This window comes from Aphelocoma coerulescens, chromosome 4, assembly GCF_041296385.1.
Source record: "Aphelocoma coerulescens isolate FSJ_1873_10779 chromosome 4, UR_Acoe_1.0, whole genome shotgun sequence".
Taxonomy (NCBI): Eukaryota; Metazoa; Chordata; class Aves; order Passeriformes; family Corvidae; genus Aphelocoma; species Aphelocoma coerulescens.
In genome coordinates this window covers 27889401-27907625 of record NC_091017.1, presented here as the reverse complement: position 1 = coordinate 27907625, position 18225 = coordinate 27889401, and the positions used below count along the sequence as shown (strand labels likewise).

At 40.1% G+C, this 18225-nt stretch overlaps 1 protein-coding gene across 3 annotated transcripts; it reads left to right on the top strand.

The window, feature by feature from the left end:
- The first annotated feature begins 169 nt into the window (after positions 1 to 169).
- Positions 170 to 18195, top strand: LOC138109592 (sodium/hydrogen exchanger 9B2-like). 3 transcript variants are annotated; one of them, XM_069013272.1, is made up of 12 exons: positions 170 to 257; positions 2793 to 2892; positions 4092 to 4272; positions 5548 to 5718; positions 8398 to 8540; positions 10274 to 10401; positions 11304 to 11479; positions 12011 to 12117; positions 13191 to 13340; positions 15942 to 16050; positions 16208 to 16344; positions 17313 to 18195. In XM_069013272.1, the coding sequence occupies exons 2-12, from the start codon at positions 2803 to 2805 to the stop codon at positions 17550 to 17552; spliced, it is 1632 nt and encodes a 543-aa protein (XP_068869373.1). In that variant the 5' UTR covers positions 170 to 257; positions 2793 to 2802; the 3' UTR covers positions 17553 to 18195. The 3 variants fall into 3 exon arrangements, with proteins under 3 accessions (XP_068869373.1, XP_068869371.1, XP_068869372.1); XM_069013270.1 differs by having other exon boundaries at positions 4089 to 4272; XM_069013271.1 differs by lacking the exon at positions 170 to 257 and adding an exon at positions 265 to 1296 and having other exon boundaries at positions 4089 to 4272.
- Positions 18196 to 18225: the final 30 nt, after the last annotated feature.

The following is an 18225-nucleotide window of genomic DNA, read 5'->3' as shown; positions in this document are numbered from 1 at the left end:
ATTCAACAAGGCATCCGAGAAGCCCTTTGGGGCATCCCCAGCTCCAGCTGCTGGCCTGGGGAAGCTGTGGCTGTGGAGGAGGGCCTGTTGCGCCAGCAGCAGCAGCGGCGGCGGCGGGAGGAGCCGGAGCCGTGGCAGCGGAGCCGCTGCTGCGCGCCGGGAGGGCGTTGTCCCCTGGCGGTCCCCGCGCTCGGCGTCGCGCCGGGAGAGGCCGCGCAGGGAGCGGCTCCCCCGCTCTGATTCCCGCCGTGCCTCAGGTGAGTTTTCTGCCCCTCTGTCTCATTACATCCTCATCCCCTGCAGCAGGAGGGGTGACGGGGGGGAACTGATAGCAGGCTTGGCAGGCAGGAGGCTGCACTCGGGTTTACTTAGCGCCTTTTTGTGGATAATGATGGTTTGGGTTTGGGTGTTTAATCATTATTTATTCTGAGTGCCAGTTGCTCTGATGGTGTTTATGGTATTTCATTTGCATTCCTTTCTGTACATCTCTGTGCAAAGCAGAATGCTGGGAGTCTCTGAGGCGGCAGAGCTCATGCCATAGGCACGCACGTGCTGTCCCTGTCAGTCAGCTCTCCTTCACTACCCATTAGAAATAACTAAAATGAGAGGATCTAATAAAACCCTTTCTGCTTTCAAAACAAGGAAAGTGTATGTTACAGGGATGTGCTAAAATAGGTCTGTTATTGGCTGGTTTCCATGGGACAGGCCTTAACCCTGAGGTATAAATTCCGCTCAGTGATTTCTCAGTCACTGATTTTGTTTGCATGGAAGGTGAAATATAAAACCAAAACAAGCCCCCCTCCCAAAAAAAACCCCAAAACCTGTGAACTTCCAGAAGACCCGCACTGACTTAAGTACGCTAACTACTCACTTTGGTCCCATTGATCCAAAAGGATGGTTCTTGAAAGTAGATTCTCAATCCTGCTAACATGGTGAAGACCTGCCACAAAACAGATAAGGACAGCACTATTAGACTCCTCATTTACTCCTTGAAACCGTTCCTGTTAAACAGAACATTCAATATCCCTGCTTAGTCAATCTTTCCTGTCCCACACACTGCCATGAACAGCGTTTTCAGGAGCTGAAACTGTGGCAAGGTGGACTTGCCTTTGTCAGAAGTCTTAATGTATTTTGTGTCAACAGCTACATGACTCCAAGATCTGGGATGTTGCCCATGCAAAGCTGGATGGAGAACAATATCCTTTTGTCCTTTACTCACACACAAGCCAAGTGCAAAATTAAGTACATAAATCCACCCTGGGAAAGTGATCAGTGAAGGGAAGGAGGGAGGCACTGGTAGGTTGCTGATAATTTCTATTCCAGTTGGGAGGACTGGTATTTGTGGATTCCCAGCCCCAGTGAAAGGATGAAAAAAACCTAACCAAAAGTATCACTGATGTCATTAAAAAAAAACCCTAAGAACACAACTATTTGGTTCCACAAGTACTAATTAAAAATACAGAAAAATACTGGAATTTGAATAAATAAACACTTTACCTTTAAAAAGGAAAACTATTAACTATTAACTTAGAACACACTAAAAGTGTTTGCCTATGGCTCTGTATTCTTCTATGCCTTGGCCATGCCTCAGGCCAGTTTCGTATCAGAACAGCTCAAACATAACCTCATAGGTGTTAGAGCAGCCCTTGGCTTTGTTTATGGCACCAGTCATTCCCAAGTATCAAATATTTCATTTTAAACTTGAGGCTTGATAATTGTGAGAATCAGCTCTGACTTACTTCCAACAATCTAGCAGGGAAGGAATTTCTTGGCTCAAAAGTTCTGGCTTAACTTCACTGGTGTTTTATATGGCCAGAGCAATGTAAAAGCAATGAAGAAACTGAGCTGATGGAGAATATGTGCCATCCTCTGCTGTAACAGAGAACACTATCAAGCCTTGTCTCCAGCTCTCACACTTGTGAAACTACAGTAAATATGTGCACCAAGAAAATATCTGACAGTGCACTGCCATATCTTGTGTTAGAATCTACAGGACAAGAAGTGGACTAGTTAAGAGTGAGCAAAAACAGTGATAATTACCCACAAATGACTTGGATCTTATTTCCCACCCTGAGAAGTATCTCCATGGGATATAATCAGTAAAAAAGAGCCATATTTAATCAGACTGCAAGCTGTGAAAAGTCTTAATCTTTATTCAAACAGACATTTTCATTTCCTTAGATACTTGGTCAATGTGTTTGTAGCTAGTGGCATCTAACAGAAACAAGTTCTTAAAATTCCTCTGCAAATCAACCTGGATCAGTCAGGCTTAAGTTAGGAGAAAAGTGTCCCCTCCTGAAGCTTTAGAAACCTAAAAATTAGAATTTTAGAAACTATAATTGTACTAACTTTATTAAATGGTTGCTTGCACTGCCGTGTACACAGGGCCTGTGAGACTTTCAGAACTAATGGTCCTGCTAAGTGGTGCTGACAGCAAATAACCTTTATTATGTGCTAAAAGGAGGCACAAATAGATAAACATGTATTACAGCCATACTTTAAAGAAGGAATGAAGAGGTTAGCACAGATAGTTGTGATTCTAAAACTCAGATTTTTTAAAAAATTATTTTAGTGCTTGAATTTGTAAGCTTAATACTCTTCTTCTGTTAGTTTCTGTCTCTTGTTCTTATGTACAGCATAGGCACACAAAACCCATTAAATTTGTAATTGGGCTGTGAGGATATTTTCACCTGATCAGTGGGGAAAAGACAACGTTATTGAGAAGTCATCCATTTGGAAAACTGTGATTATTTGCTCCTCTTTAACTTTTCCACCTTTATTTCTTTCTTTAGGTTTGCAGCAATGATAAAGGAAGATGTAAATGACCGTGAAGATTCTGAACCATCAGTATGTGAGAGAAATGGCATGATTCCCATGCATGAGCAAAGTGAGGTAATTAACTAGGATCTCAAAGAATTGTTCTAGTCAGAGAGAACCCTCCTTTTCCTTTCCTTTTTCATTTGTTAAGAATAAACTTCTTAATGTAAAAGGCACTTAAAAGTAAGCATATAGTATTGAGTGTCTCTATGGCACATCTTGATGCACATGGTGATCACAGAATCATGGGGTGAACAAGTAACTCTATGCTGAAAGCTCACGAGATTTGTGTTCCAATCATGACTCTTCAGTAAGGAATATATATAGAGAGAGAGAGGGAAGAGAGAAAAATAATCAGAAATGTGGAACTATTACTGGAGAAGGGCCAAACCACATTATTGGCAGAATTCCATGTCTACAGTATGACAATATGCTGACATGATTAATCATATGGGAAGGTAGATGATTAACTTGTCAAAAATAATGCTAAAATGAAGCGAGACACATGTCCAAAAATGGTCAAAAAGTGCTTTGGCTATGAATATGGATAAGTAGGTGTACCACTATAAGAGAATAGCTTCAAGGAACTTCAAGGGAATAACTCCCAGGGTAGCATTTCTCCATCTCTACTTTGACTTACCAACTTGAGCCTTCCACAATGGATCGTGTGAGTAAAGCTTGTACTGGCCAGCTGTGTTGTTTCTCTCATCTTTGTTTTGTTATTTTGGTTCAAGGCTTTACAACAGAAGTTATTTAGTTATTAGTTTAATGTAAGTATCTGTTATTTAATATAACAGATAGTTATATTAAAATCGCTATCTCACTGGAATGATGCTAATCATTAACTGTATTGTGAAATCCAGTCTGGTAGCAGAACCTTATCAAATTGTAGAAAATATTAATAAATGCTTAGTTTTGTACACAAGACAAGCTGAGCCTGGCCTGCTATTATTGTTCCTTCATCAAATATGCAAATATTGTTACTGCACAGGTGCTATATCTCTTGGGACAGGAGCCTTGTCAGTTGCAGATATAAAGGCAAATGTCATGCAGTTTCTCACATGCAGTTCTTTGTGCCATGCAAAAAACAAACACAGAGCCAAAAATGCCAAAAATACGTCAAAGCTGGACATTCCTAGAGTGGTTGTTTAGTTAACACAGTCATCTGTAGCCTGTGGGAATGCAGTGCATCTCAGCTGACTTCAGGTCTTGCACGCTACTTCAGATACATACCGTGCCACTTCTGAGGGAGTCTCCATGTTTTCATTCAGCAGGGACCAACAGCAGATGCCAAAGGTACTGATGGGAATATACAAACAGAAGAAACTGCTCTGTTGAACCACTGCATTCAGCAACCTCCAGAACCAACAGCAGGGTCTTCAATACCTGCAAGAACATGGAGGCAAGTATTTGCTTGTCCTCCTCAGGGTTTACTGGCCCAAACAGTGACAAATGGTAGGTAAAGGACACAGCTGATTAAAATGAGAAATGGCAAATGAAGTACTTGTTTCTCAAAATGGGATGATATCTGTCCATTGTCCTTGAAAATAATGAATGGAAACAGCTGTGTTTTAGTTATCCATTGTTTGAAAGTTTTAACCAGAGGATAAAAAAAAATGAAACAAAGATTTGAATGTACAGTTTTTGTTTCTCCAGTCTCTCTTATGTGTTTACTATGGTGGGTATGTTTTTGCACTGCACACTGTTTTCATCAGAAGAAAGACCTCCTAATTTTTGCCTTGAAAGTTTACCTTAATACCCCAGGCTTGCAAAGCCAAGAGTCCTCCCTACAAGGCAAACTGACCCATTCTGTTTAGAATTGGTCCTAAACTGAAAGCTCACAAAAGAGATGCCTGGCTAACTAGTTATTTAAGATTTTTCCTAACAAAAGACACTTCACATGTCTTTGACTGCTTCCACAGCTACTTGGAATTCTTAGGCTTTTATGTTTGGAAATCTACTGGTCTTCCCTTTGCCATCTGTCACCCTCAAGTAAGATTAATAAAAACCCAATCTGACAATGCAATACATTTCCTCCCCTTTAGTGTTCTGCTTTTATATGTAAGCATGCCTGTTCTCGTTGGACAACTGTAGGAACAGATTTGTGAACCCTGAAAGAGCATAATGTTTTTACATATTTTATAATGTTTTCACACACTGTTCTCATGATATTTTTCAGGATGTTTTCCCCCTCTGTATTATCCTGCTTTGATTCCTGTATCAAGGGAAGTATCTGTACTCCAAATGTCTAGAGACATGACCATCTTCAGAATTTTTTCCCCAGGGATAACAATGTATTGCACAAACACATTCAGCCAAAAAATTACACTTCAATTATTTTAAAAATTAGACTGGAGCTGCAGTCATCAGCTTGAAGATATGCCAGACTGTTCAGCAGCAGGTTTTACTGGGGTTCTGAAGTAGCTGAAGGAAGATAATCAAATGCAAGATAAGTTAGTGAAAGTCTTTGCTTTAAGTTTGAAACCTGTGAAGTGTTTTTCACAGCAGACCAAGGCTCACTAAATTCATTTTGATATTTAAAGTATTTTAGCATCAGTTTAGGGATCATCAAAGATTAATTGCATTATTATGATTAAACTGATTTTTAAGGTAAGTAATTTTATTTCTAAAAGTAATGGTTAACTGCTTAATAGAAAAACAAATGTGATCTAACAGCAGAGTTGTTTCTGAGAGATGATTAAATACTATTTATTTTTTGTTTTGTTCCAGTTGCATTCGTGGTCCTGGTTTGGGCTGTGGTTTGGTCCATAACTGGGGCTGAGTGTCTCCCAGGTGGAAATCTGTTTGGAATTCTGTTTCTTTATTTCTTTGCTGTCATTGGAGGTAAAATTTTTGGATTCATTAAAATAGGAACACTGCCCCCTCTCCCTAATCTTCTGGGTAAGATATCCTTCCTTCTTTTCTTCCTGCATATTTTGTGTTGTTTAAACCGTCCAGTAGGACCTGTATGGTAGACACGTTTGGATTGGGAACAAATAAACTGTGTCACATTCAAAATCTGTAGCTTTTCCAAGTGACTTTTTCTGGTCCTCTCTGAAAAGGTGCAAAACTCCCCAGACTGGCTCGGTGAAATTGTAACTAAGGCTCTCTTCTTAATTCTTCATGAGTCAGAGACCTGTATGATTACAGACTCAAAGTTTATTGTCCTTCAGACCCTTCTGTCACAGTTACTTAAAATTTGGGTTTAATAACACCAAACAGGAATCCTAATCCAGACGTCATTTTACAGTAGAATAGTAATCTCTTTGCAAAATTATTGCTGAGCTGTTTCTTTGGTATCTCACACAATGAAGATGTTTTCCACACAAAACATTACAGGAATTCCCTACTGCTGGTAGTCCAAAGGATTTCTTTCTTCTCGTTCCTTTTTCTCAAGATAATTGAAACCTGAGAAAGTAAATTCACAACAAGGAATAATTCTTCTGCAGAGTTGTTCTGATTCAGTCATAACATTTTTTTTTCACATCAACATGCTATTTTATTTTACATAGAAATGGGAGATTAAAATATGTTAATTCTGACATCTTCAGAATCTTTTCAGGTTTCTTTCCTAGAGGAGGTTTTATATTTGCTTAGATCAGTACAATATTGTGATGTGCTGTGATGTCAGTGAAGTTGGAAATGAAGCTCCAGGTTCTTCTCACCAGCTGTATCCTGTCCCCTTGCTATGTTCACTGCATAAATGAGTAAAGCTGTTGACAGGCAGTGAAACTCCATGGCAGAGTGGGCCTGCAGTGCCCAGGTGTGATGCTGTAGCCTGCATAGCTGGTGTTGTGCCTCACACAGGAGCTCCACACACGGCTCTGTCCAGGCAGCGTGTGCGTTCTTGCACTGCTCAGTTTCACCAGAGAGAAAAAATTCAAATGAGAGGGAGGGAGGTTTTGCATATGGCATGCATGCCTGCAACAGTATGAACACAGAATGTCACATGCAGGGAGTCTGCCCTTTCTAGGTAAACACCCCTTTTAAACAAATAAAAGTATTTCTGACCATTCGGATTCTGTTTGTTTGGGAGATTTTAATTACGTCTGTATCTAAAAGGTATGAGTTGAGCTTGAAACTGCTTGTCAGACAGGTAATACTGGACAACAGAAACTCCAGCATGACAGCACATGTCTGTTGAGTTGTTTAGGACAGAGTTCATTGTTCTGATCCCCAGTCTTTGAGGAAAATTGGAGAAATATATGACTCAGAAGACAAGATAGATAATCTCTATGAATATTCTCTTTTTACATTAAAAATACAAACCTTGTGCTCTTACATTTTTGCTAGGTCCAGTAGAGTGTAAGGTGGCTGGCTGAACACTTAGGCACCTTATTGTGAGCCTCTGTCTCAAGAAAAAATGAGTGAAACAACCACCTAATATATTTTAGGTGCACATTGCAGTGAGGTTTCTGCAGCAGGAAGCATGGAGCAGATCAGTGAAGATATCCTTTGAGCTGGACATTTTTGCTTTGTTAAGCAGATTCCTGGATCAGGGTAGCTCCAGTGACTTGGACCTCATGCAAACGTTGCAAAGAGCATGTGGTCACATTGCCAGCCTGCTATAATTGTCATGAAGTACCACAGATTAATTATGACACTGTTTTTCTCTGAGAGGTGGTGGAAAGAACAATGTCTGAAAGTTTAGAGTGTCCCAGGACAAATCAAGTTCACAGTCAAGGCTCACACTGAGCTGGGACCAACCTGGAGCACAGTGATTTGTTTACTTTTTGTCTTTTTTTTTTGTTTCCTGTTTCTAAACATGACTAATATAAAATTAATGCCACAAAAATGTATCTTTGAATCATCAGGACTCACAATGGAAAGTTTAAAGTCAACTTTTCCTGTACTTTTCCATATCCTTCCAGAGCTATGGCTTCAATAGCTTTGCAGGAAGTCTCTGATTTGACAGTTTTACTAATATTTGCAAAAGGTTGTGTCATGCAAGTAGCTCAAATAGAGGATAAGACAGAGTTTCTGATTTCCCGTCCCTTTTTTGTGCCCTCTTTGTGTAAGAGTCTCATTGCCAGGGCACTTCAAAATGTCTAAGTTAGTCCATGATGAGCTGGTTTAGATTATACTTCCCAAATGAAAGCAGCATTCTGGTTCATGCGATACCTGCATTTCTTACACCTAAGAGGATTTTTAACAATTCCGAGCTTCTGAGATAAACACACAATATTAGATGATCTTCCTATTTTTGTGTTAAAACAAGCTAACAAGAAAAAAATCTTTAAGAATGCAGAGATGTCTTTGCTTATGGTAAGTATGACCTGCACCTGGTGAACAAAGCCAAATTCTTTTGACTCAGACTAAAGCTGTGTATCAGCATCCTGCTGATTTATTCACTGGTGACCTGCTGTGTTTTTAGGCCACTTTTACTGTTTTAAATGTGTTTATCTCTTTTCATGCCTCAGTCCCATTGTTAAAACATGGCTAATAATTCAGAATACAAATTGTTTCCTTTTTTCTCATAAAAACGTGGTATGATGTCTGTTTTTAAGAGTGCTATGCAAGCTTTTCTTGTGCAATAAAAAAAAAATTCATTTGACAGGAGCATATTTGTTTTGACTTAAGGGATGCTGCTTGCTGGTTTCCTAATCCAAAATACTCCATTCATCAGTGACTTTGTCCAGATAAACCTACGCTGGTCTGCAGCACTGAGGAATATTGCTCTTTCCATTATCTTGACCCGAGCAGGACTTGGCCTGGATCCAAAGGTATGACACCAGCTGTTTGTGTGAGGCAGAGTATACAACAGCTATCAAAAAAATTTGAATAATTGGTTACATTAAAAATACTGAACTGCTCAGTCTTGGAGCATCTGCAAATTCGATCATTACAGAAAGCATAATTTTTGTTGTATAATTATGTGTATGTTAATACTGGCAGTTGGATTTGTACAGTAGGTAAGCAATCCAAAAAATACCTGACAAAAACTGATTTTACAATTATTTTCAATTCCTCAATTTTGTGAGCAGAACAAATTGAGCATCATGGTCTGTCAGGAAGAGTTTATACTCCCTGACAAACTCCCTGTTAGTTTATGCTGAAAAACTAAAGTAATGGAAGGGATCCCCAGTCCTTGAAAGAGAATGTTTTTGTGTGGACAGAAATCCAAAAAACCCAATCAACCACAAAAGTGTAAACCCTGTGTGACTTTTTTTACTGTTTTTTTTTAATCATTGCCATTTTATTGCAAATATGTTAATTGCAAAGATGAATCCTGCTGCACTACTGAAACAATGATTCACATCACAATGAAGTCCATAACAGTCCTGTGAACACAAAAGAGTTTCTGCACCCTAAGAAACATGATATTTCATAAATTGATGAAGGCAAGGTTTTGCTTATTCAAAACAAGCTGGCTGATGTAAAGCTGTACCGTATTGGCCCCTACCCTTTTAAGCAATCACTTAGAGTTTATAAAACTTAGGTAAAGTATGGGTAGTTTAGAACATCTAAATTGATTTTTCTTTAACAAGAAAAACTAGAGTTGCCAATGGTCTGTTATTTAGGAAAGTAAGGTGTTGTCAATACTGAAAAATGTCTGTTTTCCTAAATTATCATCATCTTATTTTCCAAGATATACTGAAGCTTGTATGAGGATAAACTGTGTGTTGTTAGACACAGCTTGGATGCCCAGTTTTGTGAGATTGTATTTCTTTCTATTTCATGACAACTTTTTTTGCTGAGGGAACTCATTTATGGCTCATTTTAATTCCATGTGGTAATGAAAGTGTCATTTGGACTCTGTGTGTGGCAAATGCTTTGATGCGGTTAAAATTGTTCCTCATGTAATTGAAACTGTAAACACAAAAAAGTCAGTTTCTCTGCTCAGCCCTGATTATGCTGGGATAAACTGGACTGGTAAAAAGTGGAACTCACTGTTTGGGTTTTTTTATTCCATGTCAAAATTAGGGACCTTTACTAGCAGACTCATGTTTATGACTAACTATTAAAGACAGCTGTTATAAGCAAATTTGCCAGTTTAGAAAAAAAATTTTTAAGTTGCTGAGCCAAAAGGAGCTTAAGCTGTGAATGTCAAGTGAGAGACAGCTGAAAGATGCTTGGCTCCTTGTGCCAAATTTATGTAGTTCTACAACTTTTCATGATTTGTTCATAGATTTTGGGATAATTTCTGGGGGTGCTCATGCAACTTCTGGGATTATAGCAAAATCTTTTTGTGGATGTAGCAAATGACAAGAAGCCAAACAGAATTTTCTGTCGCTCTTTCCGGTGACATTCAGGAACCTTGTCAAGCCTGGATTCGCTGCCACACTTGAAATTTTATATCCAAACCATTTGGGCTTGGGCCTATCTCTAGTTTAGGCCATGTCATGTCCTATAGGGCAGCTCAGACACGATTCTTTAATAAGCCATATCAGACTGTGATGTTTTTCCTCTCTGTAAAGCCAAGGGTACTGACACTGTTGTGCCTGTATGGTTGCAGGCTCTTCAGAAGCTCAAAGCCGTCTGTTTACGGCTTGCTTTCGGACCATGCCTCTCAGAAACATGCACAGCTGCTGTCCTTGCCTACTTGTTCCTGCATTTGCCATGGCAGTGGGGATTTATATTAGGGTAACGTACTGCCTTTTCTCCTGTATGACAAAAGTGCCTGTTTTCGGCCTGCAGCTAAATGATGCAAGTGTGGTTAATTGTCTGTGCCAAGCAGAGACCTCAGTTCAGTTCAGTTGGGAAGCTGTGCTTAGCCCCTGTGGTCTTTAGCTTCCCATTTATGTCTGGCTCTGTGGCTAATTCAAAGGTCATATTTTCAGGCTGTGGAGGAGTACTTGCATCATTACTCTTCTGTGTTTGTGACCTGAGCACTTGAAGAAGGAAGAAGGATGGTGCAATCCCTGAGTTTTGAACCACAATACAGGGGGCTTTTAGGGACAGAAAATTATACAATTTGGAGAATTTTCATACTGGAATTCAGAACTTCCACACAGAGAGATGCACATAGGACAGCCTTCCTGTCACAACTCAAGGATAAGGATAAGGCATGATATATTCTAGAGTAACATCCTTGAAGAGAAGACTTTATCCATCTAGTTCTATCTAAATTGGTGGACTTGGTCCAGACCCATACACTAGAACAAGATGGGTGAACTCGTTCTCTGACACATGCTGAATTTTATGAGAAGGAACTGGGCTACTGAGTCATAAGCATGTCTAGACCAGGTTTCTAAATGGGACAATCAAGGTGTCTGTCAGGGAGCATAACTGGCCTGCAGTGGATACTCCAGTTTTAGTCTATGGAGCCCTTTACTTTTAATGTTACTGAGTTGGGCAGAAAGTAAGAGCTGATTGCAGATCTGTGTAGAAATATCCCTGCTTGTAATTAGAAGGGAAAGGTTAGGAAAATACCTTACATAAAGGTCTGCTTATTTATACTTCAAAAGAATTAAAGTCAGAACATTCTGAAGTTTTTATTAGTTCAGTGCTTTCTTTTTGTTATGCTGAACCTTGTGTGTTTTCAGTTTTGTTCTAGGTGCAGTCTCCCCTGCTGTGGTGGTTCCCTCCATGCTGATTTTACAAGCTGGGGGATATGGGGTGGAGAAAGGTGTCCCAACTTTGCTAATGGCAGCTGGCAGCATTGATGACATTCTGGCTATCACAGGCTTCAACACTTGCCTTGGGATGGCTTTCTCCTCTGGTATGCTGGTTAATCTGTACATGAGGAAATGCAGAATGCTGATATTTTGAAGAATGTGTCCTCTGTTATGGCTGACTGGTTTGTAGTTTAATGGCACCTCCTTATAAAATTCATGTATAGCCTTAAATACAGAGATCGAAATTGCCCATGGTCAAAAGTTAGTGTAACACTGTCAGCTCTGAGTTGTGGGTCACAGCAACTTTCAGAGAACATTTTTCCCTGACTGCTTCCTTAGCTGCCAAGTCTGGTCCCTGCATGCCCAACATAATGCTTTGAAATTTCACTGGGTTTGGCAATGTTCATACAGTGGCTCTTTCTCTGACTTCTCTCGCACACTTTCGTGGCATGAGCTTTCAGAGAAAGAAAGTTGCACCATCCAGTTCCTTCAGGCTCATAGGTTCCCTCCTGAACTCCTTTGCCCCAAGTAATTTAGAGCAGACACTGTCCTGGAATCACCCTCACAGGTCTAGAGCGTGGTTTGACTGAAGGGTCTGTATGGCTTACTGAACACGTTTTTCTTTTGCTAAATAGGTTCTACTCTGTACAATGTGCTCCGTGGAGTGCTGGAGGTTGCTGTTGGCATAGCAGCTGGGGGAATTCTGGGAATGTTTATTCGGTATTTCCCAAGCCATGATCAGGTGAAAACCCAGTAAAAAAAAAAAAATTATAATAAAGAGATTCTTTGCTAAGGGATTATTTTATTTACTTATTAATTTCCAAGCCTCCTGTGAAGCTGGTTTGGGGGAAGGCTTTTTACAGTGCTAGCAGCTTCCAGATTGCAAAACCTATCAAGTGAGGATGCGTTTTAAAGGTGATTATTTATTTACTGCACCAATATGTAAAGGGGGAAGGGTCTGATGGCAGACAGTAAAATAATAATTTATTAGATAGATGCAGGACACATTTACTTCTTTAAGCAGTATCCAGTAGGCCTAAGATTAAAAATTAATAAAGCAGATGTATTGGAGGTTTTAAGTGATTTGATCATATCATTAGTATTAATTAGAATGTGTTCCTTTCTATAAAAATTACATGTACAGAAAGTGGTAGATGAATTTTCTATCGAGGGGTAATTAAACGTACAGAAAATTGTGGAAGAATGTAGATATGCTCTGGACTACCAAAGTCAGTATTCAGAGCATCTATTGCCCTCAGTGGCACCAAATTTTCTTATTAAATAATGTAAGAAGTGTGATACCAGAGCTAAACAGTTAGATAGAAATGAGGAACAATGGTAGATAACTGTCTGCTGTGAGACTGAATGAAATAAAACTAGATTGTTCCTGGCAAATGTTTGACTTGCCCTTAAAAACATCTGGTGGCCACCAGATTTCACCTTTCCTTGGATAAACTGTTGTAGTACTTGACTGCACAGGTAGAAAATCCTGCTATCGCAGAGTTGAGGCAGAGCTGCTGGAAGAGAGCATCATGTTCCTTGTGATAAAAATAGCTTATTGGCAGTAAGATTTTGGATGGGCAGAGATAAAAAATACTACCTTTTCAAAATTTGTATTCTTAGGAATTAATGTCCAAAAAAAATCCTTAATCCAACTGAGCAGTTCAAGTCTCACTTGAAAGTTTTGATTCCTTCAAAATTATTAATTTGTATTTTTCTTTTCCAGTTCTTATTTTCAAAATTAACAGGAGTAACTTTTTTCCTCCATTTCTGAAAGGAATTTACTTTTTTGTTTCTCTCTTTCCTTGGCTGCAGGCATCTTTGGCATGGAAGAGATCATATTTTGTACTTGGACTGTCCATGTTTGCTGTTTTTGGCAGCATCTACTTTGGCTTCCCTGGATCAGGAGGGCTCTGCACATTAGTCTTGGCTTTTGTCGCAGGTGTGGGATGGTCTGATGAAAAGGTGAATGTTTACATAAGAAGGATACCATATCCAAAGCCTGGTGAATGTACAGCCTGACGGGAGCTTGAATTTCTGTCAGGAGTGGTAATGCTGTATTTGTGAAGTGTTAGGGGGTGTACAGATTTAAAAAACAAACAAACAAGCAAAAAAACCCACCAAACCAAGCAGAACATTCTACACTTATTTTGGAAGTCTTTAGCATTTCCCTTGCCAGAAAGTTACCATGTATGTCAGTAGAGCAATATGTATGCCAATATGGAGCCTGGCATACTGACTGAGAAATGCTCAGCTTTCCTTAGACATCTTAAGCTGTATGAAGGAGACTTAGTTGTGAAGACACTTGACAGTAGCAATCCAAACTTTTAATTCCCAGCTCTATGAGTGTATGTACACAGTCACTTTATGGTAAAATTTACAAATGGGTGTCCAAGATACAGCTGTGGACATGGCCTGAATACCCTGAGGGTACATTCCCCGTGATTTGGAGGGGGTGAAATGAAAAGCAGTGATTAACTGTCCTCCCTCATCTTTCCCAAATCCCAGCCACTGTAATTTGGATAACTTAGAGAGCAGGGTGCACACAATAAATGGTGACATAAGGCCATACAAAAACCATAAAAAGACTGCTTTTTAGTCACTTTCTCTTAGGTACTAAGCATACTTCCTCTTACTGCAGCTGTCCCACTGCATTTCTGTACCTTGCTATGTCTTACTGCCTCTTTTTCTTGATACCATCTACATTTAATGTTTTGAGGGGATCTTTCTCTCCACAGCTGTAGGAAAAGGGGAAGGATCAGATATAGCAGAGTCCATGTTACTATCCCCGTCTGTTGGGGTCCCTCCCCCGCCATGTAGCCCCGGGAGCCCTGAGGGAGGCACGGGGTTTCCCTGCCCCTGCTCAGCCTCGTTCCCCATGGGTTGGTTTGTGTTCCCCTGCGTGGGCAAAGCAGCTCGGGTGCTGACTGCAGCAGTTCCTCGGCAGAGCCCGGCCATGCGGCTGGGGAAATAAACATCTCTGAAACATCTAGCAAGAATCCGTCCGTATATATTTGTTTCTTTTCCACGGGACTCCTGGTTTGATATAGGCGTGTTGCAGTATCCCCACTGTAACACCCGTCTAGACCCTGACTTCAGTAAGATCTCAAGGTTTGTTGTAACAGTGAAAAGAAACTATGATTGCCCAACTTTAAATGATGAAAAACTCTTCTTGAGACTTAACTAGTTAAAGACATTACAACTGATCAAGCTCTCTAATGAAAAGCTTTAAACCATTTCAGGAGGAAGGGCCTTAAAAGAGTATATGTAGTCTATGAAGGCTTAGTTTAAATTCTTTTGATCTGTGCATTCAGCTGTTTGGCCTTAAATATATTGATGTCAAATGGCTTAGCTCGTTTTTCTCAGATGGAGCCAGAGATATCTGCGTACTGTGTACTCAGTACGTTACCAAGGTTTTCCTGCTGAGCATCTCAAAGGCCACTGCCTCCCACTGTCTGTGGTGGAAGGCACTTGACCAACGCTGTCTACAGAAAACAATGAATGTTGAACCTATTCCTGGAACAGTTAAATGGGCAGTAAACAGACTGAAATCTGCAGAGAGGGGATTTATGGGGGCTTGTTTTGATTTGTTTTTGTTTTTGTTTTATTTTGCCAGAACTGAAAAGGGTGAAATAACAAGGAGAAATGAGGCAAAAAATGTTTATTTATATATTTCCACCTCATTCTCTTTAACATTACAGAAGTTTTTGTATTACTGTAACCTACCATTCCATTGACTGAAGAGCAAGAGGTGTGGCAGGATCAGTCCTAAAGAGAATACCAAGGACGGAACATGTCTAGGCCCTGGATTGATTATTAAGTGACAGAGCACTGCACTTATATTTTCTACACACTCCAGCCTGAAGGTTCATTTGCTATTGTAGAACCCACTTAATTAAAAGACAAGTGCTATTTCATATGCTGTCTGTACCTTTTCATATAAGTGGAAGATTCTTGTTTATCCTGGCCACAGTCGATTTAGGAAAATTGTGTAAAGTTCAAACATGAGGAGAAGAGATGGTTTTGCCTTTATACACTATAGCTCAGTGGAAGGTTCAGCACTTGTTCCTGGTATGTGATTTCAGACTTGCTCAGACTAACTTTGCTCCTGCTGACATGGAGAGAGGCCTCTGACTGAGTGCAGCATGAGCAGAGTCTGACTCTGCTCAGCTACAAATGGAAGAACATGTTGAAGCATGCCGTTCCCAAAGGCTCAGAAACTTCATGGCAAAGCTGTCGAAATTACATCTTTCTAAATACTGAAAATCAACAATGCTTTATTTTCCTCCTCTTGTCTGCAAACTGCTCTGTTACTGTTCAAACACGAGTGCTTTTTATTTCTCCTCTCAAGACATCAAACATTTCTTTACTAGGAGAGCTAGACACAGTCTGACCTTTAAAAGGTGTGTAACTGATTTTGAATCTTTTAGTATTAGCTCAAAGAAGGAGGAGCAATTCTGGACAATCTTTATGAAACATTGTCATTTTGTCCTATGATTGCTTAACTGTTGTGTCTACTTGGCCATCTTTTTGTGAACTTACAGATTATTTTTGTTCTCGTTGCAGAGGGAAATAGAAAAAATTGTGGCAGTTGCATGGAATATCTTTCAACCTTTTCTTTTTGGTTTAATTGGAGCAGAAGTATCTGTTACATCTCTTAGGCCTGAAACCGTTGGTAAGATCATTCACAAATTACCCAGCTTGCATTACTGGATTTGAAAGAATCTCTGTAAAGAAATCTAAAACAAAGCAAACTATGGCTGACCCCAAAAAACTCAAAAAACCAGAAGCACCTATGCCCAAAAGTACTGAGGAGTGTTTGTCTGTTGCAGGGCTCTGTGTTGCTATATTAGGCATTGCCCTAGTTGTGCGAATCACAGCAACGTTCCTGATGGTGTCTTTCGCTGGGTTTAATTTCAAGGAGAAGGTATTTGTCTCACTGGCATGGATTCCCAAAGCCACTGTCCAGGTAAACAGTCCAACATCACTTTCATTCCAGGCTAAATCTGTTTTCCTTAGTAAAGCTCCCTCTAACTAGCACAGCAGTAAGCAGGGAAAGGTTCAGGCTCAATGACAGCAGAGTGACAGTTCATATTCTAAAACACTCTAAGTCTGCTTGAAAAATGTGTGGAGAACCTTTTATGTGCAGGTGTTTTGCTTGCATCCTGGATTTGCTCTTGGTAATGACAGTGAATTTTACATATACCACAGGAAGTTTAACAGTTTCTCAGCCATTGCTGATTATTGTGCCTTCACATACAGATTCTGAGAACTCTCAAAACAAAGGTAAAAGCATTTCCCTCTTACACATGAAGTGTCTGCAAGGACAGTCACATCAGACTCAGAATGGGTTTCAGTTTGTGATTATTTTGGTAAGGAGTAGTCTGAGAGCCATATTAATAGAGATGCCTCAGGCTGGCTACATTCCTGCTCCTTTATTTCAGTGATTGTCAAGTCATTTAGACATTGCCTCAATAGCATGATTACTTGCAAACAAAAGTTAATAATCAAAACAGGCAAGGCTTCTTACATTAATGAATTAAATTTTCAGAAGCTGCTACTAGTTGACTATTGTCAGGATACATTCTCAAAGTGTGGTATTTTAACAGCTGCAATACACAATATACTGGCCCATTTCATTAATCACACATTCTCCAGAAATGTGGATAAAATGGCAGCTAAGCAATGTTCTTCACAGGAGGAAACCACCCAGATAAAGTCATTATCTTCGGAAATTCCAAGCGTAGCCAAGTGAAAATGGTTCTCATAGGTGTAATACAATGCTTACTTTGCTATGTGCGGCCTAGAAACAAATGGGTTGAATGTACTAAAAATGTCAAATTTATGTGAACTGTTGACTGATGATAGGTCCCTTTTTCCTCTCATTCAGTGCTAAAGATTACTTGCTCCATCTCAGCAATGTTTTCTTCCCTGCAGGCTGCAATAGGTTCTCTTGCCCTGGATACAGCAAGACGACATCAAGATGAGCAACTGGAAAAGTATGGAATGGATGTACTGACAGTAGCTTTCTTGGCTATCTTGATCACTGCTCCAATTGGAGCCCTGGTTATTGGCTTGGCAGGGCCCAGACTTTTGCAGAAGGCTCAGACAAATAGCAAGGAGGATGAGGAAGGTACTGAGGTTGGAGAAGAGGCAGAGGCCTGTGAACCTTCCTAAGACAGACAACTACAGTCTGGTCCTTCAGCCCTGACACTTTTGTTGAGTAAAGATGGCGTGTCTCTAATCTTGCTGGAGGAAACTAAAACTATCAGTCACCCTTGCTATTTTTAAATAAGCCCTGGTGGAGTTCTATAAAATATTTTTATGTGCTGATGGTGCCTTGAGACGAAATAGCTGAACATACAGTGAATAAGATGACTGGGCAGTGAGTCACTGAGAAGTTAGAAGTCAACAGTTACTTGAAATGTGTGGGTGGTGAGGCCAGGGAGAGGGTCAGAATTTTTCAGGCATGGAGTGGAGTCATGAGGTGGAATATAAACAGAAGAAAATGGAGACTAATGTGAATAACTTCTTGATGGTTGAAACTGGGCTGTGAGATGACAAGTTCTACAACTCAAAGAAAGCAACTTCCAAGTAAGAGACTGCTGACACATAGTGAACAAGTCCTGCTGTGGGTTGGTGATTCCCTCTCCTTCATCATTTGTGTTCCACAACTTGCTTTTCCCTATTGCTGTTCTTCCTCACAGCTGATGCACTCCTTTGTGCCTTCAAGGGACTGTCAGCTCTGGTCATAACAAGGAACAGCAAGTGGTACTTACATGCTCAAAGGGACAGTTGGGGGCCATCATGGACTGTGGTAATACAGATGTTGGTGCTGGCAGAAAAAAGG